The 24753-nt window shown below is 42.9% G+C and overlaps 2 protein-coding genes across 7 annotated transcripts; both read left to right on the forward strand.

Moving 5' to 3' along the window:
- The first annotated feature begins 1348 nt into the window (after positions 1-1348).
- Positions 1349-10115, forward strand: LOC111838551 (SLAM family member 6-like). 3 transcript variants are annotated; one of them, XM_072697560.1, is made up of 5 exons: positions 1349-1434; positions 6604-6924; positions 7505-7762; positions 8620-8746; positions 8853-10115. In XM_072697560.1, exons 1-5 carry the CDS (start codon positions 1401-1403, stop codon positions 8914-8916), a joined length of 804 nt encoding a protein of 267 aa, XP_072553661.1. In that variant the 5' UTR covers positions 1349-1400; the 3' UTR covers positions 8917-10115. The 3 variants fall into 3 exon arrangements, with proteins under 3 accessions (XP_072553661.1, XP_023657406.2, XP_072553662.1); XM_023801638.2 differs by having other exon boundaries at positions 8635-8746; XM_072697561.1 differs by lacking the exons at positions 8620-8746; positions 8853-10115 and adding an exon at positions 8004-8319.
- A 6602-nt stretch (positions 10116-16717) lies between these two features.
- LOC111859290 (SLAM family member 5-like) lies at positions 16718-24660 on the forward strand. 4 transcript variants are annotated; one of them, XM_072697556.1, is made up of 5 exons: positions 16718-16824; positions 19296-19616; positions 20201-20473; positions 23792-23918; positions 24025-24660. In XM_072697556.1, the coding sequence occupies exons 1-5, from the start codon at positions 16791-16793 to the stop codon at positions 24086-24088; spliced, it is 819 nt and encodes a 272-aa protein (XP_072553657.1). In that variant the 5' UTR covers positions 16718-16790; the 3' UTR covers positions 24089-24660. The 4 variants fall into 4 exon arrangements, with proteins under 4 accessions (XP_072553657.1, XP_072553658.1, XP_072553659.1 ...); XM_072697557.1 differs by having other exon boundaries at positions 23807-23918; XM_072697558.1 differs by having other exon boundaries at positions 20201-20458.
- Positions 24661-24753: the final 93 nt, after the last annotated feature.

Here is a 24753-nt window from a genome sequence, read left to right on the forward strand (position 1 = left end):
AGCCATGTATTCTGTACATTGATGGCAATAATAAGCATGCACCTCATAAGAGGAATTATAAATTAATCAATGAAAATTAGCAAAGGTTTGGATCAAAGGTGGAATATCATGTTTGGTATCAATGTCATCCTAAATTATGTCCGAATATGAATCCGGGGACGGATTATTACACAATTGAACCTATCCAAAGCTAAATTACTTAATTAAAATCAGCACAAAAGTTGGCCAAAGACCACCATAAATCTATGGGGACATTCGGGGAGCCTGCAACCGGCCCCTCGGATCCAGGTACCAATTCTCATTGGGTATGAGTTGGACCCTGGGTCATGAATATTCATGGGACCCATGGGGCATAAAAACCTCACACCCAGAGAATCTGGGGGTGGAGGAGGAGGAGAAAAAAGTCATCGAAAAACGTCATCGAAAAAGGAGAAGAAAACGTAAAGCCTCCAATCCAAGACTGCGGGAGAAACTACGCGCGGAGAAGATTAAATCTACCATCGAAACTACGAAGCCTCTCCGCCGCGAGTTTCAACAAAAGATAAAGCTGATCCCCGCTGCAATCACGTAAACTCACCGACAACTCTCTAATAAGCAACTAGTACCGGCTGATCTACGCCGAAATCTGGGTTGCCTGTTTAGATCCTAGGCTTGCCGTTGCAGAACAGTATTTAATCAAAGCTTATCACTGTTTCCTACTGTAAATCCATTTTCCGTAATTCCGTTATTGTGTTTGTATGTATTAGGTTATGTGTAATGTTTGTCCTGTTTTAGTGTAGTATTAGAATAAACGCATGCTGTTCACATTTTAAATCTCCCTCTCTGTGCTTACAATAAGTCCCTTTATTGGTCTGAATCCCGTTACTGAGCTTTGAAGTCCCACTCGCGTCCTCAAGTATCGCGAGACTCTCTCTTTGGCCAAGAGCTGAGTCGCTAGGTTACAGAAAGAAGCTAACCCGGTGGACGGGCAGCTATCTTTAGACTGAGTAGTGATACCAACGAATGAATTCCATTCACATTCTGGATTTAAATCATCCAGCTCTTTACCAAGTGGGACTAATATAAAAACTGTGATATCGGAACAACAACTCAAACCTAATATTCCCTATTTAATTGTGTATGAATTAATCATTAATTAATTCATAATCAATTCCCCTGAACATTGGTGGGAAACCATCCCCATTTGAGCTGTTCAATTCCTACAATTTCCATTAAGAAATGCACATTATAGAATCCAAAGACAACAATGGAGAAATACAAATACTTTCCTGCGGCTATTTATTGGTCAATTTTTTTAAGCCTTGGCTGTCAGACCAGGAAGTGGCTTTTTTTTGTTGATCAATAGATACCACAACTTTCAGAAAAGTTCAGGAAATAGTTCAGTGTAGTGACATGCAGTAATGCTCATCTTAACAAGTCTCCTACTCATTTCTGGTAAGATTTAAGCTGCTTTTAAATGTGATACTTTTGGAACCAGGTATATTGGCAACTGCTACTTGTTGATAGGATAAGAGAAAAAATGTAATTGTTTGCTAATTTCTTTTCTTGAGATGCCTGTTATATTCCGGAAAGTCAGTGTAGTGACATGTAGTAATGTTTTCACATCTTTTAAATTCTTGTGGAACCATTGGAAACTGCTACTTGTTGATAGGATAACACACACAACACTGTAAAGCAGTTTGGGACAACCTTGTTGTGAAAAGCGCTATAGAAAAATAAATTGATTTGATAAGAGAAAAATTTTATTGTTTGCTAATTTCTTATCTTTTGATGCCTGTTATGTTCCGGAAAGATTGCGAAGTTGGAATGTTATGGTTTTTTTTGATAGAATACAGTTTCTTGGTTGTGTTTTGAGTTGGTTTGCAAATCAAGCAATTTCACATAGAATTTCATCTATGTTCTGTTTGTAATTTATATATAGATATTAGAGCTGTCAAAATTAACGGGTTAACGCGGATTAATCCATCATCATGATTAATCTGATTAAAATTGTTAACGCAATTAACCCATCTGCAGCGAAGAATGATTCAAAATCACTGAAATTTCTCTGTCAACCCATTTCGGGTAGTTTTAGTGCGTTCCATTTCCCCCCGGAACTTGAAGCCGGAAGTGACTATACAGTATGCGCTCCCGTTTCTCGGACATCCGAGAAATATCTCGGAGCAGCACAGAGGATCCCGAGTTCAGAATCCAAGATGGCTGCGCCTTTTATCAACAGAAGGGAAAGTTGTAGTCTTATACTGTGTAAGCACTACTTCTCATTTGTTGCTCATTAAATCGGTCGCACACGCTGTACCGTCCAACTTCTCTGTGGATGTGTTGCTACGGAGTTTTATATGTGAAGCACCGCACGTAAGCAAAAAATCTTGCTTTTTGATATGGGTCCATGGTACAGTATTGCACTTCTGTGGCAGATGGAATGCATCCGACTCGTGTTCAAGATGTTCAATAAACATGTTAAGTGCATATATATTCCCTTTTTTCTAGAGTCTGTTTGCTCATGCAAAATTAAATGTGATTAATATAGATTAAAAATGAATGATATTTAATCATGATTAATCAAAATTAATCCACAGGAACCCTGTGATTAATCTGATTAAAAACTTTTATCATTTGACAGCACTAATAGATATGTATAATATCTACATGTACAGTACTTTGCAAAACTCTTAGGCAGGCAAAGAAAATTATGTTTAAATTATTCTTGTGTTGGTGTAAAACTATGATATTATGCCTGTCAAAGTGTGTCAGCGTAGCCATTTCAGAACCTCTGCTAAAATCACCCCAGTATTTGCAGCGACCGTCCAGTGCAGCCATGTATTTTTTGACTAGGCCACTAGCTCACCTCATACACCTAGTCAATCTGTTACTGACTTTTTAAACCAATTTATTTAATTATTTAATTGAGCTGTTGGTGAAATTTAACAAAATCATGGAACGGCTGAGGTGCCCCTGAGGAGAGGTTTGGGAACTGAAGCGGTGTTCATCTAGCCATCCAACTAGATATCAGTCACTTTTTAGAAAACAGAAGAAATTATTACTAGTTTTATTGTTACTCTTAATTTGCACATGTTCTAATGTTAAATGGTGTTTTTTGTTCTAAGCCAAAGTACACTTGCTACCCAGATACACAGCTTTAAACATTTCTTTGGACTGCCTAAGACTTTTGCACAGTACTATATAACTGTGACTGTAGTGGTAGCAGGTGGTGTTATGAACTTGCAGTAGTAAAATTTGTAAACAAACAAACAAGCTAATCAATTACCGGTTCGGAAGCAGATACGAGTGTGGCCGGAAGGGTCTTCAGAGGCTTTACAGGACTGCTTCAACACCACAGACTGGAATATGTTTAAGCAGGCTGCCACATACAACAACTCCACTGACCTCCAGGAGTACGCAGAGACTGTTACAGCCTACATTAACAAATGCACTGAGGATGTAACAGTCTCCAAAACCATCACTGTCCATGCCAACCAAAAGCCATGGATGACAGGGGAGGTCTACAGGCTGCTGAAAGCTCGGAACATTGCCTTCAGAGCTGGAGACGAGGCAAACCTGAAGACAGCTAGGGCCAACCTGTCCCGTGGCATCAGAGAGGCTAAGAGACAGTACTCCAGAGGAATATCCCATCGCTTCAAAGACAGCAGAGACACACGGAGCCTGTGGCGGGGCATACAGTCCATCACAGATTACAAGCCCCCACCTCAGACCTGTGATAGCACCATCTCCCTGCTGAATGAGCTGAACACCTTCTTCGCTCGCTTTGAAGTGCAAAATAGCACCAGTGCACAGAAGACCCCTTCCTCTCCTGGTGACCAGGTGATGACTCTGTCCCCAGACAGTGTGAGGAGATCCCTCAGCAGGATCAACGCAAGCAAAGCTCCAGGTCCGGACAACATTCCTGGTCGTGTACTGAGAGACTGTGCAATGGAACTCACTGATGTCTTTACAGACATCTTTAACATCTCACTGAACCAGGCTGTCGTCCCCACTTGTTTGAAAGCCACCACCATTATTCCAGTCCCAAAAAAGTCATCTCCCTCCTGTTTTAACGACTACCGTCCTGTTGCACTTACTCCAATCCTCATGAAGTGCTTTGAACGACTAGTCTTGAAGCACATTAAGTCTGTCCTGCCCCCCTCCTTGGACCCCTTCCAGTTTGCGTATCGGCCCAACCGCTCAACCGAGGACGCCATCTTCACAGCACTCCATTCAGCACTCACACATCTGGATAAAAAAGATTCATACGTCCGAATGCTGTTCATAGACTTCAGTTCAGCATTTAACACTATAATCCCCCAACAGCTCACTCAAAAACTGGTCCAGCTGGGGCTCAACACCTCACTGTGTAACTGGTTGTTGGATTTCCTTACCGGAAGACCACAAGCAGTACGGGTCGGCAGTAACACATCCAGCACCATCATTCTTAACACGGGGACCCCTCAGGGATGTGTGTTGAGCCCCCTCCTCTTTACCCTGCTGACCCACGACTGCACACCGTCACACAGCTCAAACATCTTCATTAAGTTTGCGGACGACACGACTGTGGTGGGTCTCATTAGCAATAGGGATGAGACCGATTACAGAAGCGAGGTGAGCCGCCTGGCCACGTGGTGCGGAGACAACAATCTCTCTCTGAATGTGGAGAAGACGAAGGAGATTGTTATTGACTTCAGGAGAGCACACACTCAGCACGCCCCTCTGACCATCAATGGTGCATCTGTGGGGAGAGTGCACAGTACCCAGTTCCTGGGTGTACACATCACTGAGGATCTCTCCTGGACAAACAACACCACTGCACTGGCCAAAAAATCACAACAGCGTCTCTACTTCCTTCGCAAACTAAGAAGAGCAAGAGTATCAGCCCCCATCATGTTCACCTTCTACAGAGGCACCATTGAGAGCATCCTGACGAGCTGCATCACTGTGTGGTTTGGAGCCTGCAAGGCATCCTGCCATAAAACCCTCCAACGCATAGTGAGAGCAGCTGAGAGGATCATTGGTGTCCCTCTCCCCTCCCTCCAGACCATCTACAGTACCCGTCTCACCAAGAAAGCTCTCTGCATAGCAGCCGATCCCACCCACCCAATGCAAAGCGTCTTCAGCCTGCTGCCATCAGGGAGGAGACTGCGGTGTCTCCAGGCCAAAGACCAGCAGACTGAAGGACAGCTTCATCCATCAGGCTGTCAGGAAGCTCAACTCTCTCCCGGCTCTGCCCCCACTCCCCTCACTCCCCCCTTCTGCCCCACGGACTTTCTGAAACTTTCTGAATCTGTTATACACACACTAACACACACACACACACTCACTCACCTGCACCAGTCACTTTGTGTAGCATTAGTCTGCTACTCAGCCTACCTCATACATGACTGTCTGTCCAAGGCTGCTCGTTATTACTTATCACCTCTTACAAGCTCTATTCCACTTTATGTCTGATCTGCACTCTCTGCCACATGTCCTTTTATATTGTATTTATTTATTTATTCATATTTTTCTTACTTGTATTCTTAAAGTTTTTTTTTGTATTAATGTTACTGTTAACTAGGGTTTGTGAGAAAACGTTATTTCAATTCTCTGTATGTTCTGTACATGTGGCAGAATTGACAAATAAAGCTGACTTTGAATTATCTCAATAACCATGTAACACTATATTGCTGAGTTTATTTGGGAATTTATTTAGTGGGGGTTTATTATGGTAACATAACTGAAAGCTGATCATCAGAGCTACAGCCAGTATGAATACAGTTACTTGTTAACAGGATGACAAGTGGCCACAGCCTGTTTCTGTAGCTATTTGTTGAAAATGTACAGAACAGTATTCAATAAAATAACTAGATCTTACATATGTTTAAACTAAGGATATGTATATAGTACTTTGCATGCTGGTTAAACTGATGGAATACTGAATAGCAATATGGCTGTCCTACTGACACACAGTCTAATCTAAATATTGCTATAATTTTTTATTAAAAATTGGTTATTTTATAGTTGGCTCAGCCCAGATAAGTATGACATAAAGAAATTCATAAAAAGAAAAATTCACAATTTGCACTGAAAATTGTAAGTTTTAAATATTTTTTGCTATATGTAAATGCCATTCTGATTTTTTACACGGGTATATAGTATACGCTGCTTTTTATCAGCTTATCAACTTTTACACCAGTTTGTTTCATGATTGGGGCATGATGCAAAAATAGGGTGCCTACTGTAGAATAAGTTTCATGAAATTCATCCCTCTTCTTATGTGAATTTTATGCATTGCGAATTTTATATATTTACTAATGAAATAATTTCTACTATGAATAACTACTAGTGGGTAAAAAAATCTCTCTACTAACCGTCTTTAATCTCTGCTTATGTACAACTAATAGAGGAATGTAATATAATGCCTTTTATTGTCATTGCATGAATGTACAACTAAATCAGGTACTGTAGTTTCTGTGATATTCATGTGCTGCATGACCAGTACAGTTCAGGTACCTCTAGATTGATATCAAATAGCATTTTTTTTATACCCAACAGTGAAAGTACAAGGCTTGCTTATGCTTCTGGCCAGAAACAATCAGAATTCATTGCTTTTCTTCTTTCTTTTCTTCATTTCAGGTGTTTGTGTTGCTGTTGATCTGACAATAAATGGCAGCGTGGGGGGGACAGTGGAGCTGCCTTCAGTCCTGGGGAGTTTGAAAGTGGAAGATTTTAGATTTGTGTGGTGGATTTTTAATGGAAAGATAAGAGCTGAAATATCCAGTGGTCACATAGAAGTAGATAATCAAGCTCAGTTCAAAGGACGACTGCAGCTGAGCCCTGACTTCAGTCTAACTGTGAGGGAGCTGAGACTGGAGGACAGTGGGGAGTATCAGCGTGTAGGACTGAAGGAAGATGGTTCACAGATTCCCACATATAAAATCCAGCTGCAAGTTAATGGTAAGAAAATGAAAATTAATTTAAGTGGAGTGTTCCATATTCACAAGCCCAGATTCAGATGTGTGACAAATATATATATATAATAAAAAATATTATATAAGCTTTACATTTCCTTTTAAAATGAATTCCATGGTCCTTAATGGCAATAAGCTATAACACATTACTGACATAAGAGTTATACACTTCATGTATAACTGGATATACTCAGTAACATTCATTCACTCACTTTTCCAAAACCACTTATTCAATTTGGGTTTGCAGTAAACTCAGGAAGCAGAGGAGACAAGCCTGGAGATACCTTAGAATTCCACTTCATCATGAGGCAAAGACACAGGCAATCCCATATACTACTGGCAATTTAGGGACACCAATTTGCTTTGTAAGACTGTTGGGTCTGACAGGAACCTGAGATCCATTTGGGCTGCAGTAATGTCTCATCTCAAGTGAAACTAGGCCAGCTGCTGGTTTCCGGTGTGATATTATGTAATGTAATGTAGGGACAATATTTTGCAATTGTAGTTCTCTGTTTTTTTTTTGTTTTTTTAAGTCACTGTCTCAATTTTCTGTCCTTAATGGTTAGAGTCCATAACAACAGTACAGATCCAGTCAGAACTCACCTGGCTCCCAGAGATCCTCACCTGTGCAGCATATCTGGTGTGCAGCTCAACAGGTGACCCGAGACCCTCTTACACCTGGAAGAAAGGCAAGCAGAGGGAGAGCAGCTCCGAGCTGCGTTTCTTTCTTCTGCCAGAAGAGGGCGATGTCATTGCCAGCTGCACTGCAGCTAATTCTGCCAGTGAGAAGACCAGCAATGTTACAATGAGGTGCATCCCCACAGGTGATAAGATCCAAAAGGAACACAAACACACACATAATCATACATAGTCTGACACACAGAGCTGGGAGGGAATTAGTGATGTTGGATGTAATGTACTGTCAGTACTCTTACTCCCACTCAGCATGTGTTGTTGAAGTGCTGCTGTCCAGTGATTCCTCGTGTCGGTCTCCCACCTTCCTCTCCCTCCTGGTCCTGCCAGAATTCATCCTGCTGTCTTGAATTATTTGTTTCTGTTCTACAGTTGCTCACTTTCCTTTTACCCTCCCCCTGACGGGATGAACCACTCAGAGGTCTGGATACAGGAGTACCCTGCCTGCCCACTGGTCTGTCTGTCTTTCTGCCTGCTTCCTGTCTGCCTGAGCCACCTCACTTACCCATCTACCTGCCTGCCAGCCCCATAATCCACCTGCATACCTGTGCTGTCCCTCCATCTACCTGAATTTACTGAGCACTAAATGTTATACACTTATTCCGCCCTCTGCTGGCTGGTGAGAGGAGGATGGGCCTCCCACTGAGTTTGGTTCCTCCCAAATATTTCTTTGCTACTTTGCCTGTCGTCTCACGCTTACACTCTGGGGACCTCAGGTGTTATTCTCTATAAATTGCTGTCTGACAATGCTGCTTATTAAAAGTGTTTTTTCATAAAATTAAATTGATCTATAATGAACTCAAACTGTTTTAATTCAAAGTTTACTCTAAAATGTGCATCAGTTGTCTAAAGACACCAGACATGGAAACATATCTATTTTCACCAAGTAGCACATGAACAACTTTAATTCGGTACATGTACAGGTGTGGATACAGAAAATGCAGGAAATACCCAGAGAGGTTTTCTTCCCATCTCCCTCACTATATAGTTCTGACCCCTCTAGTGCCCCCTGTTGGCTTCTCGCCGTGTCTGCTGAAGATGGTGGTGTTCTCTGTGGGTCTGATCATCATGGTGTCCGCTGTCATCACTGTCCACCTCAGGGAGAGATTCTACAGGTAAGTAAAGCAGCCAATCAATTCACCTCATCGCAGCATTTATTAGTCATAATATTTATCATCCATTTACATCATCACCTGAATGTCCATGGCTCTTTCATTACAGGCAAAGAGAGCATGTCCAAGGGGCAGAGACAGAGGGAACTGCACCACCGGGTGGCAGACTATAGGTGTCCTGTATCTCTGTACACAGCAGCCTGTTTACCCCTAGCTTACACAACATGGTAACAATACTTCTATTGGAAGGTCACTGTAAATTGAAAATATTAATTCATATCACATCTCTTACATTATCGTTTATTGGGTCAGTGGGTCCTAAAGATAAGTCTCCTTTGGATTCTCCTTACCCTACTTGTGTGAAGAGGGTCTCATACAAAGTAAATATGTAGGGATCCGCCCACTGGCCCAGTGGCAGAATCCAATTGGACAGCCGAAGGCGTTGAATGCATGTGGGTCCATCCGAGCGCTCCTGTAAAGTTACTTACCCGTTTAGGAACAACCGAATTAAATCTATTAAAGATTTTTTCGAATGTTTGAGTCATGACATTTCTGTTATTCAGATTATTCCTGGGCTTTTCTTGCTATTGCTGAACTCCGATTTATCCCGGACGGTGGAGTACACCGGATTCACTTTGGCCGACTGGGCGATCTGCTACGTAGGACTCGTTTCAGAGGTTGGGGACCCAAACAGCACACACATGCTGAAATGACATTGATTCCATATCAGACAAACAGGTTGAAACAATGTTAATGTTCAATGTTTCACTTTATATCAACATTGAATCAAGGTTTTGCCACCATCAATTTTTCAATATTAAAAATCTGACCAAAAATCAGTTCAGTTTCAATGTTGATAATTTAACACTGACCATAATTCAATGCATTTAACTATAATTCAACATTGAAACAATGACATATTGCTATCTGGGAAATACACTTCAACTGTTTGGGCCCGGAGACTCATATAACTCAGCTGACACATGCCATATTTGAGCTTATGGCTAGAGTCTGAGCCGGGGTTTTCCATAACTCAGGTTGTGAGCATCTCAGAGGCTGAGCTGGCATTCACCATATCTAAGCTTGTCAGAGCTCAGATTGGTGGAACCTGCAAGGCCTGTGGCCTTGTAAATATTAGCATGAAAGTTACATATCTTCAAATAATATATTTTTACTAGCTTGCATTATGTAAACACTTTACAGCTAAAGTTTCTCTGCATTTATATTCAATAGTGTTTATAATGTTTTCTGTTTGATCAAGTTTGTAATGATCAAACATGACCCTCACTGACCACATTCACTGATGACCAAGAAAACAAGATCAGCGCTTTGGTGTCTACAGCAATGTGAAGCAGGAGGCTGAGAGGGCTGTTTAAAGATTAAACTGCAGGTTTTTAAGGAATAGAGCTTTATTTCCACAACTACAGTACAATGGATTTTTTTTCCTGTCCTGTGTGCTCTTCTTTAAAGACTTACACACATATACAGGTGAAAGTGACAAATGGGGTCAGAGTGCAAAGTAAGCTATTTACTGTATCCCATGGAGCATTTCTCAGGGACATGGGCCTTGCACAAAGGTCCAAGGGCAATGTGGCTATTCTCCTGGCCAAAGGATTTGAACCGATGACCTTCTGATCACAGGCACAAAGACCAGACCTGCTGAGGAAGTCACCAACTTATCAGATCACCCTGGCAAGAGAGAAGGCCTACAGTTCCCATGTCTAACATACATCAAACACAAAAACAGAACTGGCCTTTTTGCCTCCCAAACATAACTGTATTTATGTTTTGTATAACTGTGAGGTTATAAATTAGTGTTCTCAGTAATGTTGTACTAAGTGTGCGAAATACCCGTCAATATTCGGGGGGGGGGGGGGGGGTCCCCATCTCCCTATTGCAGTGCAATACCGATCGTGCTTTTGAGGCTTTCAGGGGGTCTCATGGGTTAATCGGGGGTGCCGGACCCCCCCCCCCCCGTATTTCACACACTGGTTGTACTGCTCTGTACCAACTGAAAACCTTGTCACAGAAGTTGTAAGTGTAGGTTGTCCGACATTTATGTGGAAAACTCAGTATTTATTCAATAATATCCAAATATTAATATTTTTTCCAAATTATAAAAATGAGGCGTGCCTTTATAGATGTGACCTTATTACTGAGATGATAGTTGGGACTGGAGTACTATTAGTGAAAGAGGGCTGCTATCGCTGAAGTACAGAATTGTTGCTGAATTGTTACGGTGGAGGCTCGTAACAATTACAGACGAGGCAGGTTTGGACTGGATTAAAAAAATCTATATCATCAGTAATTGCTTCGTTTAAGTAACGTCCTGAGGTAAAACTAAGCCCACTAAGCTCACTTATACAGGTGAGGGTGAAGTTTGGGCTCAGAGCACAGGGTCAGACATTTATTCCATAGAGCATTTTTCAGGGGCCTTGTTCAAGTTCAGAAGGGTGATGTGACTATTCATCCCTGCCATGGGATTCAAACCAACACCGTTTCAGTCACAAGCACAGAGGCCTAACCAGCAGAGCCACACAACACCCCTATTCCCTCACAACACCCCGATTCCCACACAACACCCCTATTCCCACACAACACCCCTATTCCCTCACACATCATCCAGGCAAGTGAGAGGATTTTGTCACAATGTGTTCTGCCTGCTTGGTTTGACCAGCAGATGTTGCTGCTGCTTGTCCTGTTCTCCCCTCGCATTCTCTCCGTTCCACTCACCTGTGTTACCTGACTGATGTTTCCCTAATTGTTTCCAGCCCTAGCATGTTAATCTTGTACACCTGCCTGTAGTCTGTCATTAGTGTTCAGTGTATATAGGTGCCTCTCCTTTGTATGCTTCGCAGTTCTGTCATTAACACCTGTCATGTTGGTACTCCCTTATGGTCTGTTCGAGGTCCTTCATGTGTCTGTTTCGACTCCGTTAATAAAGTCCCCATACGGGGGTTCAATCTGCAAAGGCTGCCTATGGTTTCTGTGCTCCTTTCCCTGCTCTCTGATGTGACCGGCCTACAGTTCCTCTCTCCATCTGTATCAGCTCTTCATTATATGTCTGTGTGTTGGGTGCCATTTGTTCATTCTGTTCTTTTTTAGTCTATATTTACATACATATACTGTAGATCAGTAATGGACAGTCAGAGAGAGCAAATAGAAGTGATCTGATGGGGCAATAAAGGCTGTATCAAAGGAAAACCACAGACTGACTGATGTGATTCTAAATATATGGTAAATGGAGGTAGCTTTAGCATGTCAATAGGGGGGATGGGGGAACATAAATGAATGAAATTATGCTGATTCTTTTTACAATGGCATCATAATCATTATGACAGATTTCACATATTACATGTACATCTTCATGCCATTAAAATCCAACAACATTTACAAACTGGAATAGCGTCAGCTGAAGCTTAAAGGTTTTATGCCTAGCCTATATTTTCAAATCAAAAAACCAAAATTACAATTTAATCCTTCTTCACACATCAGACCAATGGCAGCTTTCTGAGCAGGAAACGGCTGCTTAGACTATTGTCACGATCCGCTCCGAACGATCCTCGTGTGTGCCACGCCCCCTCATTACCTCATGTTACTTCCTGATTGTTCCCACCTATGTCTAGTTAATTCCAACCTGTCCTGTGTATTTAGTCCGCGTCTAAGTTCCGTCTAGTTAGATCTGTCATTGTCGTCTAATGCCTGTGAGTACCCGTCCTGTCTGTTCTTCCATGAATAAACCCCGTTCTTCTGTTAACCTGGCTGCTCTCGCCTCCACTGCCTGCTCGCCGATCGCTGATCATGACAGACTATAATGTCTATCCACAATTCTCAAGGGATCAGGAATCCTGGAGATGAGGGTGGAGAAATGAGGCTTTCTGAGAGCAACGCTGTCAGATGTCTGATGCTGATGTCTGCAGCAATGCTCAGGACTGGTGGCTTGGGCCCTTCTGGGTGGTGACCAGATCACAGCAGTACACATGTCCTGACTGAAGCTGGGCAAATAGAAGCGGCTTCCCCAGTGTCTTTGTCACTCCAAAACTCCAGTCACGCCATGCACTACCTGTGGGACTGTGCGGTTGAGACTGTGGGACACCATCAGCTGCAGCTGATGTTGATCACCATCCAGATAGTGCCACCACTGATGCAGCAGTGCATCGAGCTTCTCGAAGGCCCCCCATTGTGATCAGAGAGCCATGGTCTCTGGGTGGCATCCGTGTCTACCGCCAACCCTGACTCAGGCCAGCACTGGGTCACTTGCCTACTCCACCTGCAGCCACTGGCAATCGATAGCCTCTATTTCCTAGCTGCTAATATCTTACTTTCTTGAAGTACCAAAAGATTGGCACCTGGTGCAGTGGAAGAGCGCCCTTGCTGTTCTGGCCACCCACAGAACCAGAGGTAGTGAAGAGGCCAGGTATGGAATACCTGTGGTGCCACTGGGAGCGTCTGAGGGTCAACAGCACCAAGGCACAGCGACTGCTTGACAGATGCCCACCTACAATGTGTGTAACCAGGGGCAGGATATTGGCGTCGGGGACTCAGTTTGGCTGTACTGCCCCATCCACATGAAGGAGTGGCCACCCAAGCTGGACAGCTTATACAGGACCAGATGAGCTCCTCAAGCAGCTCTCCAATGCTGTTCATTGCCTGCAGCTGCCCACGTGATGGAAGGCTGTGGTCCTACACGCAGACTGACTGGCACCAAACCACACCCTGGGCCCATCTCACCTCCCTACAGCAGATATGGATGAGGATGCACTAGGAAAGGAAGGTACACAGGCAACTATGGGGACTGTGACACATGGGCAGCTATCACACCACCAGTCTCTGTGGCTGTTAAGGGACTTTTAGACTTGGGGGTGGCAGGGACTGCTGACCCCTCATCACAAAATGTGATGCCGCTGGGCAAGTTGGTGAGGATTAATGGCATATTGCACCACGCTAATTGTATGTGTAATCTGTAATTTAATATGTGTACCTGTGTATTTACATTGTAAATAGTAAGTATTATAACCGAGGCTCTCAAGCTTCATCAAATGTTTGGAGTGAGATTCACTTTGGGCGAAAAGTATGTTTCATAGTCAAAGCATGAGACTTGAGATCCATGCCTACTGCATTCATCAGATCTTGCTAACTTCCATCATTTCTGCAGTCCATCTGTCCATGCATCCATGTAATAACATGCTTGCAGTTGGATCTCACGTCATTTATTTTGGAATTTACCCGGAAACAACAAATGCTATTTTCTGATTGGCTGGTAGGTAGCTATTAACTCTGTATAACTCGGGACAGTTATAAACTCCACAGAAAGCTCTACTCCGTGTGCCTGCGCATCATCCTTTAATTCTATATAGTGAGACATCTTGAAGGGCATTAAGAAAGACAAGGTGTGGCGTGTCAGCGTGGGAACTGGTTGAAATGTGTGTCTCATGGCCAATGTGTGAGACTTGAGAGCCCTGGTTAAACCAATGCGATGTTTTACTGTGGACTGCATATGTTTTCATTAGAATCCCGTTAGCATAGTATGAGTGTTGTGTAAATTGTTAGCTTCTTTGTCCATGTCACTGCTAGTTTAACACTGGTGGGCTGACATTAAAAATCGGAACTTCCCCTTTAATATGACTGCAAAATGACCTACTAACCTGCAGGAAAATGACTTACAAACTCACTACTACAGATAGTGAATACTTAGTTATGAAGCGCTATATGTGATTAGAACTGTCATATAGTCTGAATGTTTTGCCCTTTTTATGCTACCACTATATACTGTCATTTTGTGCTGCATGCTATTACACTGGAACATGTACATTGTATGTTGCAAAAAGTGCATCTTTCGACAGTTCCCATCAGCAAGTCACAGGAAGTGATGCCAGTTGTGTGGGTCAGACACAGAGTCTGTTTAGGGGTCCACTGCAGACACGCCATTCCTGTTGCTAGATCTTAGTGATTATATAGTTTCTATAAGGGGGGCTGAGGTGAAGCATGAAGCTGAGACGTGGCTCTGCTAACACTTACAGGGAAACCACAAGCTCACCTAGGAACACTGATGCTAACACAGTAACTTCCTGTATAAAACTTTCAAGTCAGGCACTGCTATGGGCTTGGCCATGTTTCCTGTTACTGTCCTATTAATAATTGTCAGCTGGTCATGTTGTGCAGTTTCCTTCAGCCTTAATCTTACTCTGATGGGTCACCTTTGTATTATACTTTTCTTTAACATTAATCACCTAATGTGTTTTTGAAAGCAAAATATTTTTTGCATTATAATGTAATACTTCCAGTTGTCCTATAACAATGGAAATCATTGTTGCTAGCTGCTTTCCCACGGCTAGAGCCCACTGCTCCCCCCACCGCTTTCCCACAGCGAGAAGTGTCAGCTCAGCCCGCCGGCTCTCCGTAGGTGGAAGTCCTGTCCACTCCACTGGGCCCTGAAGTCTTGTCCGCTGCATCATAGACAGCTGACTCCCAACACACTCCCTGGTTCATCATCAGTCCTGGCCCTGGTGTTCCGGTTCCCCGTCCAAGACCCGCATTCTCCGTGGCCCCCTGGCTTGCATGGTCTCGCCCTGTGTGCTCCTCTGTGAGGACCAGAGGCCAACTGAGGCTCCTTTCTGTCTCCCCCTGCAATTTGCTTGGTGATCCCTGGCACCCCAGTGGAACCTACTAAGGTCCAGTTCCAGCTCCAGTAGCTCCCTCATCGACCAGCTCAACACGGGAGAATCTGGAGGATACCCTACTGGAGGATCTAGAGTGGGACCCTGTGAGCATTGTTCTGGGTCCAGAACCATCAATCCATCCATCCATCTTGGCATGTGCCCCCATTTGCCTGGTAATGAGGTCCGGCAGGAATCCCATGTTTTCCAGTTCCAGGGAATCTGCCACCCCGGGGACAATATGGGAGATCCCTGGGATAGTCACCATCTTCCAGCTCGTCTGAACACAGCAGGGCCAGCATCCTCATGGCTTTCCTCCTCTGGCCCTTCCATGACCTTGCCTACACACTGGGCCCAGGATCCTTTGGACCACATCGGTGGGATGAACCAGTAGCAACCATTGGCTGGCTCCCCAAGGCTTCGGGGGCAATCCAGGAGATTTCCGCTTCCGCCATTTACTCCTCACTTCCTGTTCTGACGTCCTTTTTTGCCTCTGTTTTACCCCAGTCTGTGCCCTTTCTATCCAAACTCCATATCATCTTTCTGGTCCTCGAATACTGTTCCTTTCTCCTTTCTGCCTTGTCTCCCTGTCTGTGCCACCAAGTCCTGTTCTTCCATTCCTGCTCTTAGTGTTCCTCTTTCTGTCTGCTCTGCTCTGGTGTTTTGATTCTGTCTGTCCTCCCCCCTTGGCCACTGCCCCTGTCCTCGTCTTTCCTGTTCCCTCGGTCCCGTTGATGACTGGTGTTTTTTCCCATATTCTCAGCCCTGTTTGATGTCTGTCCTGTTCAGTGTCCTGTCTGTTCCTGGTGTGCACATGACCAGGGGGGTGGTACTGTCAGGATCTGTCTGTCATGTTCCCATATGGCCAGCAGTGGTCGCTACTGGCCATTCAGGTTCCTCCCGCTTCTCTCTATTACTCACACCTGCCTCTCATTCGACCCTCATATTGAACAGAACATTTCCATTAAGAAACACACAGAATTCAAAAACAATAATGAAGAAATACACACACTTTTCAGCTGGCATTTATTGATATTTTTGTGTATATCAGTGCCTCCTCATTTAAATCACAAGCCCTTGTGTGGATCGTCACTTTGTTCCTGCTTCCCAACGTGACCATTACTGATGTGTTTATAGATTCTTATAGACTGGGCATTTATAGGACATATTACTAAATGATCGTTTATTGAAGTGAACATTTCCATTAAGAAATGCACATATAGAATCCAAAGACAGCGATGGAGAAATACAAATACTTTCCTGCTGGTATTTATAGGTCAATTTTTTAAGCCATGGCTGTCAGACAAGGAAGTAGCTTTTTTGTGCTGATCACTAGATACCACAACTTGCAGAAAAGTGCAGGAAACGGTTCAGTGTAGTGACATGCAGTAATGCTCATCTTAACACGTCTCCTACTCATTTCTGGTAAGATTTAAACTGCTTTTAATTGTGATTATTGTGGAATCATTGGCAACTGCCACTTGTTGATGGGATAACACACACAACCCTGTAAAGCACTTTGGGACAACCTTGTTGTGAAAGGCGCTATATAAAAATAAATTGAATTGATAAGAGAAAAATTTCATTGTTTGCTGATTTCTTATCTTGTGATGCCTGTTATGTTCCGGAAAGAAGTTGGAATGTTATGGCTTTTTTTGATAGAATTCAGTTTCTTGGTTGTATTTTGAGTTTGTTTGCAAATTGAGCAATTTCACAAAGAATTTCATATGTCTTCTGTTTGTTATTTATATACTGATATGTATAATATCTACATGTATAACAGAGTGACTGAAGTGGTAGCAGGTGATGTTATGAACTTGCAGTAGTAAAATGTTTATGTTTTTGAACATTATTTGGTAAAAGACTTAAAATAGCATATCAAAAGCAAATACTCAGTCTACATCAAGGTCAAAAGTAAAACTGATTGGGTGGTTTTAAAGCCACATTATGTCTGGCCATGAAGACACATATCAAATAACACATGATATGATAGGACTGTGACAAAGAGTAACATACTGGTAAATCCACAAATGTCACATAATTCTCTGCAGAGGACTGGGAAATAATGAATGTGTCCCCCATTGACCATTATAATGTTCTCAAAATAAAAGAAAAAAGAACTCCTTAACGAGTCAGAGAATGGGAGAAACTGCATGTCCAGACTTTAGCTTAGCATAAAATGATTACCTATACGTAATATATAAAAAAACAGTCAGCAAACAACCAAGCTAATTAATTATCTCCATAACCCAAACCATGTAACACCATACTGCTGAGTTTATTTGGGAATTTCTTTAGTGGGGGTTACTATGGTAACGTAACTGAAAGCTGATCATCAGAGCTACAGCCAGTATGAATACAGTTGCTTGTTAACAGGATGACAAGCGGTTACAGCCTGTTTCTGTAGCTATTTGTTGAAAAATTACAGAACAGTATTCAATAAAATAACTAGATCTTACATGTTTAAACTAAGGATATGTATATAGTACTTTGCATGCTGGTTAAACTGATGGCATACTGACATTCTTCCAGTGCTGCACCACTTATCATGTTGACCCTGGTGCTGATCCCTGTGATCACAGGGACAGGATGTCAGGTCCTCACACTCAAACACTAAGGGTAATTTAGAGAGACCGATTCACCTATATGCCTGTTTTTGGACTTTATAGGGTCTGTTGGGTCAGCCTAGAGAAGTGTAACATCCTGAAGCACAATGGCATTTAGGTACAGCTAAATATTGCTGTATCTAAATGCAATTGTGCTTTTAAGAACAGATATACAGTATATGTTGCTTTTTATCATCTTATCAACTTTCTTACACCAGTTTGTTTCATGATTGGGGCGCAATGAAAAAAAAGAAGGAAGAGAGGCCTGCTGTAGAATAAGTGTCACACCCACATCACGAGCCAGACAACAGCTGAGGGGCTACGACTCCCTGTGCAGAGGGAGAGAGCCCTCTATTAGCGGGGCGGACACAGGTGCGGCCCCTTAGCTGTTAGCTGTTAGCTGGCTCGCGCTGTGCAGAGGGAGAGAGCCCTCTATTAGCGGGTCGGACACAGGTGCGGCCCCTTAGCTGTTAGCTGTTAGCTGGCTCGCGCTGTGCAGAGGGAGAGAGCCCTCTATTAGCGGGGCGGACACAGGTGCGGCCCCTTAGCTGTTAGCTGTTAGCTGGCTCGCGCTGTGCAGAGGGAGAGAGCCCTCTATTAGCGGGGCGGACACAGGTGCGGCCCCTTAGCTGTTAGCTGGCTCGCGCTGTGCAGAGGGAGAGAGCCCTCTATTAGCGGGGCGGACACAGGTGCGGCCCCTTAGCTGTTAGCTGTTAGCTGGCTCGCGCTGTGCAGAGGGAGAGAGCCCTCTATTAGCGGGTCGGACACAGGTGCGGCCCCTTAGCTGTTAGCTGTTAGCTGGCTCGCGCTGTGCAGAGGGAGAGAGCCCTCTATTAGCGGGTCGGACACAGGTGCGGCCCCTTAGCTGTTAGCTGTTAGCTGGCTCGCGCTGTGCAGAGGGAGAGAGCCCTCTATTAGCGGGTCGGGCACAGGTGCGGCCCCTTAGCTGTTAGCTGTTAGCTGGCTCGTGGTGTGGGCATGACAATAAGCAGTTATATAAAATTCATTCTGCTTCTTATGTGAATTTTATACATTAAATAATAGTGTGATTAACCACTAGTGGTACGTTTCTCTACTAACTCTGCATATGTATAAACAAACAGCAGAATGCTGGAGGAATGTAAGTTTCTGTCAGCTTCATGTGCTGCATGGTCAGTGTGGTACAAGCACCTCTAGAGTGATATCAGATGAACAGCAACTTTTATAAACCGAAATAGTTAAAGTACAAGGTTTGCTTATGCTTCTGGTCAGTGTCAGAATCAGAATTCAGTGCTTTGCTTCTTATTGCAGGTGTTTGTGTTGCTGTTGATCTGACAGTAAATGGCAGCGTGGGAGGGACAGTGGAGCTGCCTTCAGTCCTGGGGAGTCTGAAAGTAAAAGACTTCGACTTTCTGAAATGGAGGTTTAATGGAAGGTTCATAGCTGAAATGTCCAGTGGGCAAGCAAAAGTAAATCTTCATGCTCAGTTCAAAGGACGACTGCAGCTGAGCCCTGACTTCTATCTAACTGTGAGGGAGCTGAGACTGGAGGACAGTGGGGAGTATCAGCGTGTAGGAATGAAGGAAGATGGTTCACAGATTCCCGCATATAAAATCCAGCTGCAGGTTAATGGTAAGATATTTCACATGCATGTACTATAAGTGAATGAATCTGTGTATTTAGGTATACTAAACATTATTACATGACTATTCAAACAATTATATATTTGCCCATCTTAGAGAGGTGCTCAGTGTTGTGTTTGTAATTTTATCTGTATTGTTGTAAAGCTCATATACCCAGCCTTGTACCCTGTGTTGCATAGATAGGCTCAAGCTCCCTGTGACACTAACCAGGATAAGAAAGTAGGATGGATGATGTGAAGTTTAGGAGAAACACCATCTTATCCATCCTTCCATTTTCCATAACTGCTCATCTGCAGTGAGGAGACACAGGGCAGCCTAAGTGAAGGGACACACTGGTTGGGAGGCGAGTCCATCACACAGGACACACCTACAGTAAAATACTGAGGGTAGCTTAGTGATGCCAGGTTATACTGAGGAATGAAGTTGGAGTGTCTGGTAGAATCACATGTAACATCCTACAATCCTGGAGGCCCGAGGTCACTGTGCTGCCCACTGAGCCCCTGCACTGACCTGCAATCAAGTTATTACCTGTATAAATATTGACAGCATCATTTTTCTGTACTTATTCATTAGAGCCCATAACATCAGTGTGGATACAGCCAGAATACACCTGGGATCCAGAGAACCACACCTGCGCAGTGCGTTTGGTGTGCAACTCATCAGGAGGCCTAAGACCCTCTTACACCTGGAGGATGAGGGATCAGACAGAGAGCAGCTCCAGGCTGCATTTCTTTCTTTCACCAACAGAGGGCAATGTCACCATCACCTGCACTGCTGCTAATGCTGCCAGTCAGATGTCCCGCAATCATACAGTGAGGTGCATCCCCACAGGTGATCAAACCACAGGTAACACAAGGGCACACATAAGTTAAGTTAAGTTAAGTTATGTGTAAGCAATTGTCAGTGAGCATGATAAAAAGATAAGGATTAGATAGAAGATGGAGCAGGTCAGTGACCATGACTGTCAGCAGGATACCTGCTGGTATTAAATGACAATGGCTTCCACACAAGGTCAGATGTGTCCTACACTTCTGTGTTTCACATCCATCCATCCACGCTGATAAAACTCACAATTAACACAGACACTCACCTCATCAGGGGGTGGCACAGTGATGCAGTGGTATTAATGCCTATGCAAGGTTTTTTTGTTAGTTTTTTTGTTTAAAACTAAAATGAGATATTCTATGCATTAGGGATGAGTCAAGATTTTCAAATACTCGAATAGTCATTGATTTATAATAAAAAATAAATTGGACATGGGGGGACCTCTTTAATAATGTTTTATGGACACATAGATCAATAATAATAATAATAATAAAGGTAACTGCAAGCAGTGACAAGCGGGTCCAAAGCTAATGGACAGAAGCAATGGGGAGGAATGGAGTGAATGGCATAAAATTAGAAGTTCACTATAATTATGGGAAATGAAGTACAGACTGTAACTGATGGCCAATGCATTTAAATAGTCAGAAAATAGGAAATAGGACTATGATAGGATGAGACCTGACATTAGGACATTACAGTATAAATGTTCATCAAGGTAAGATAAAGGGAAAAGGGTAGATGAGAAACAGAGGGGAAATATGGTGACTAGCTGTTGGAAAATATTGCAATTGCTGCAGTGTACACAGCCTGAAGTATCACTGAATTTGATGCATTTCTAAAAGTCAAATGGCAGGAAAATGAAAGCGATTTAAAAATATGGACTCAGATGAAGGGAAAGGTGATCTATCTTTGAATGTTTGATGAGAAATAAGATTATTTCAGCTGCATTAGCCAACGTGGGTCTTAGACATATTTGGGCATTGGCCGTAGCATCCCCGTTTGACCGATCAGCACGAAAGGTGGAGGGTCTGTCTGTGGGCCAGTGATAAATCAGTGGGTCATTGGATGAAGCTTACCTGAGATTTAGCTGTTTGATTGAAATGGGCATGGAAATGGTTTGGTCAGCAGGTGGAGTCAGCGCTCCATTTGATAAATACTATTCAATACTTTCAGGCCTTCTCATTTGTAAATGAAGTTTGATAATGTTGTATGAGGCAAATGGGTGAAAAATGAAAGGAAATTAAAAATATGGAGTCAGCTGAAGGGAAAGGTAACAATTCCTTGAAGGTTTTATGAGAAAGAAGGACATTTCAGCTTAATTTGCTAAGGTGGGTCTTAGACGTATATGGGCAGTAGCTGTAGCGCCCCCATTTGACCGATTCGCACCAAATTTGAAGGGTCTGTCTGGGGTCCAGTGCTACATTAGTGGGTCATATTTGGTGAGGATTGGCTGAAGCATGGCTGAGATTAAGGTGGTTTATTGAAATGAGCATGGAAATGGTGCAGGTTAGGTATAGCTGGTGGCCATAGCATACAGGTGGGTCAAGTTATTTTTATGAATCATCCATAAGGGCAGTGTCCTGATTGATCTACTACCAGAATGACCTACTTGGGCTGGACATTGTAGGAGTTATAGCAATATGTTATTTATTAAGTTCTTAAACATAACAAGAGAATGCAAATGACTATCATTGGCCTTGTATATATCTTGATTTGGCATGACTCACAGAACGTGCAGTACAAAAGATTTTAACCAGTAATATGTCACTGGAACAGAAATGAGAAAAATGTAAGTTGAACTGATTTTCCAGGTTTATACAGACATGTTATATTTCTGTAGTGGCCCCGTTTGACCAATCAGCATAGACTGACATTTGGAGGGCCCTTCCCCAGTACTGTTCTATAAAATATATTCAAGTTTGGTGATGATTGGCTGAGGCAGGCCTGAGATACAGCTGACTGGTTGAAATGGGTGTGGCACCTGTATGGTCTGGGTATGGCTGGTAGCCGTACCTCATGGAAAGTTTAGGATTTTTTTAATAATTATTTATAAGGACTGTCTCCTGATTTAAATGATACCAGACTTATGTACAGTAGGTTGGGAGAAAATCCTAAGAGGTTAACAAAAAGTCCTGTTTTCAGACCTATATAAATTATGCAAAAACGCAAAGATGGATAACCAAGTTCTATATGTTGTTTGATTTGGCATGTCATACTGAATTGGCCTGGTAATAAATGTCAACTGTAGGCTTGACAGTTCTGGAGAAATAGGCAGAAACGCAAAAGTTGTCACTCTAGTGCCCCCATCTGGCAGACTGGGGTACCCTTACCAGGGTGAGGTCAGGGTCTCTAGATACATAGATCATCTAGATTTAGTTGAGATTTGTGATTGTTAGTCCTGTGAAATGCATGCTTGATTTTCATTGGCTAATTATGGCCACCATTGTATGACTTATGATGGCCATACTATGGGTCTGACCTCAGGCTTGGCCATAGTACACATGTACTAAATTTCACTTGGATAGGCCAAGCAGTTCAGGAGATATTGGAAGTAGGTATTTGTAGCGCCCCCTATTGACTAAATGCGGGCTGCTTTGTATGGTGTCCAGAGAATGGAGCAGGGAGGTAGGATTGTAAGTTTGGTTAAGGTAGGATAAGGCAGGGAGACGTTATAGCAGTCAGACTGAAACTGGCCAAATTTAGGTGTGATTTGGGCGTGGCTGGTGGCCGTACAATTGACAAATGTCAGACTTTCTTGAATATCTATTGATCAGGTCAGAGGACTGGTCAGTTTGACACCTAATTTGTCTGATTTGGTCAGATAGTGTAGGACTTTAAGGCAGAAGTCAGTTTTGTGAATTATGCAAATTAGCAAAAAAATCTAAGTAGGCGGAGCCTAATAGTTTCACTCTAAAAGTTGTAGGGAACATCTGCCTGCATCTGTAGAAAAAAAAAGAATTTCGATTGTAGGACTAACATGACAGGAGATATTGGCAGAAAAGTGTATGACTGACTGACTGGCTTGGGTCAGAGGGTCTGAGTAGTGGGTAGGAATTGACATCATCCTACCAAAAACGGTTGGCCTTGGTCTTACGGATTAGGCTGCACATTCAGTTTTTGGGCAGGAAAATAATAATAATCCTAAGAAATACAAAAATGGTCCAATGCACTTTGTGCTTTGGACCCTTAATAATAATAATAGTCTACACACACCTAAGATGATGAACCATAAAAATAAGAGGTCTATGTCTCATACATGCATGTGCAAGCTGTGAATGCAGAGGATGTAGGAAATACTCAGAGAGGTTTTCTTCCCATCTCCCTCACTATATACTGTAGTTCTGACCCCTCTAGCGCCCCCTGTTGGCTTCTCGCCGTGTCTGCTGAAGATGGTGGTGTTCTCTGTGGGTCTGATCATCATGGTGTCCGCTGTCATCACTGTCCACCTCAGGGAGAGATTCTACAGGTAAGTAAAGCAGCCAATCAATTCACCTCATCGCAGCATTTATTAGTCATAATATTTATCATCCATTTACATCATCACCTGAATGTCCATGGCTCTTTCATTACAGGCAAAGAGAGCATGTCCAAGGGGCAGAGACAGAGGGAACTGCACCACTAGGTGGCAGACTATAGGCATCCTGTATCCCTGTATCCCTGTACACAGCAGCCTGTTTACCCCCAGTTTACACACCATGGTAACAATACTTCTATTGGAAGGTCACTGTAAATTGAAAATATTAATTCATATCACATCTCAGTGTCATTTACTAGTTGGGTCAGTGGATCCTAAAGATAACATGTATGAGGAGGGTCTGATACAAAGCAAATATTAGCATGAAAGTTATGAGATACATATCTTCAAATAATATATTTTTACCAGCCTGCAAACTCTTTATGGCTAAAATGGGCACAGTTTCTCCACATTTATATTCAACAGTGTTTTATAATATTTTCTGTTTGATCATGTTTGTAATGAGGACTCTTACTTTAGTGATTATAACAGTAGCTGAATTAGAGGTGTATGTATGTCAGTGTCGCCACATTTTCTCACTCTGCTTACCCTGACCCTCACTGACCACATTCACTGATGATCAAGAAAACAAGGTCACCGCTTTGGTGTCTATAGCAATGTGCAGCAGGAGGCTGAGAGGGCTGTTTAAAGATTAAACTGCAGGTTTTTAAGGAATAGAGCTTTATTTCCACAACTACAATGGATTTTTTTTCCTGTCCCATCTTTCTCTTCTTTAAAGACTTACACACATATACAGGTGAAAGTGACAAATGGGGTCAGAGTGCAA

The sequence above is a fragment of the Paramormyrops kingsleyae genome, chromosome 12 (genome assembly GCF_048594095.1).
Source record: "Paramormyrops kingsleyae isolate MSU_618 chromosome 12, PKINGS_0.4, whole genome shotgun sequence".
Lineage (NCBI taxonomy): Eukaryota > Metazoa > Chordata > Actinopteri > Osteoglossiformes > Mormyridae > Paramormyrops > Paramormyrops kingsleyae.

Coding starts and splice junctions, on each gene's coding strand:
- LOC111838551 (XM_072697560.1), top strand. CDS start 1,401: ATGCTCATCTTAACAAGTCTCCTACTCATTTCTG. Junction 1,435..6,603: donor AAGTCTCCTACTCATTTCTG/GTAAGATTTAAG, acceptor TCTTCATTTCAG/GTGTTTGTGTTGCTGTTGAT. Junction 8,747..8,852: donor CTCAGGGAGAGATTCTACAG/GTAAGTAAAGCA, acceptor CTTTCATTACAG/GCAAAGAGAGCATGTCCAAG.
- LOC111859290 (XM_072697556.1), top strand. CDS start 16,791: ATGCTCATCTTAACACGTCTCCTACTCATTTCTG. Junction 20,474..23,791: donor CACAGGTGATCAAACCACAG/GTAACACAAGGG, acceptor TATATACTGTAG/TTCTGACCCCTCTAGCGCCC. Junction 23,919..24,024: donor CTCAGGGAGAGATTCTACAG/GTAAGTAAAGCA, acceptor CTTTCATTACAG/GCAAAGAGAGCATGTCCAAG.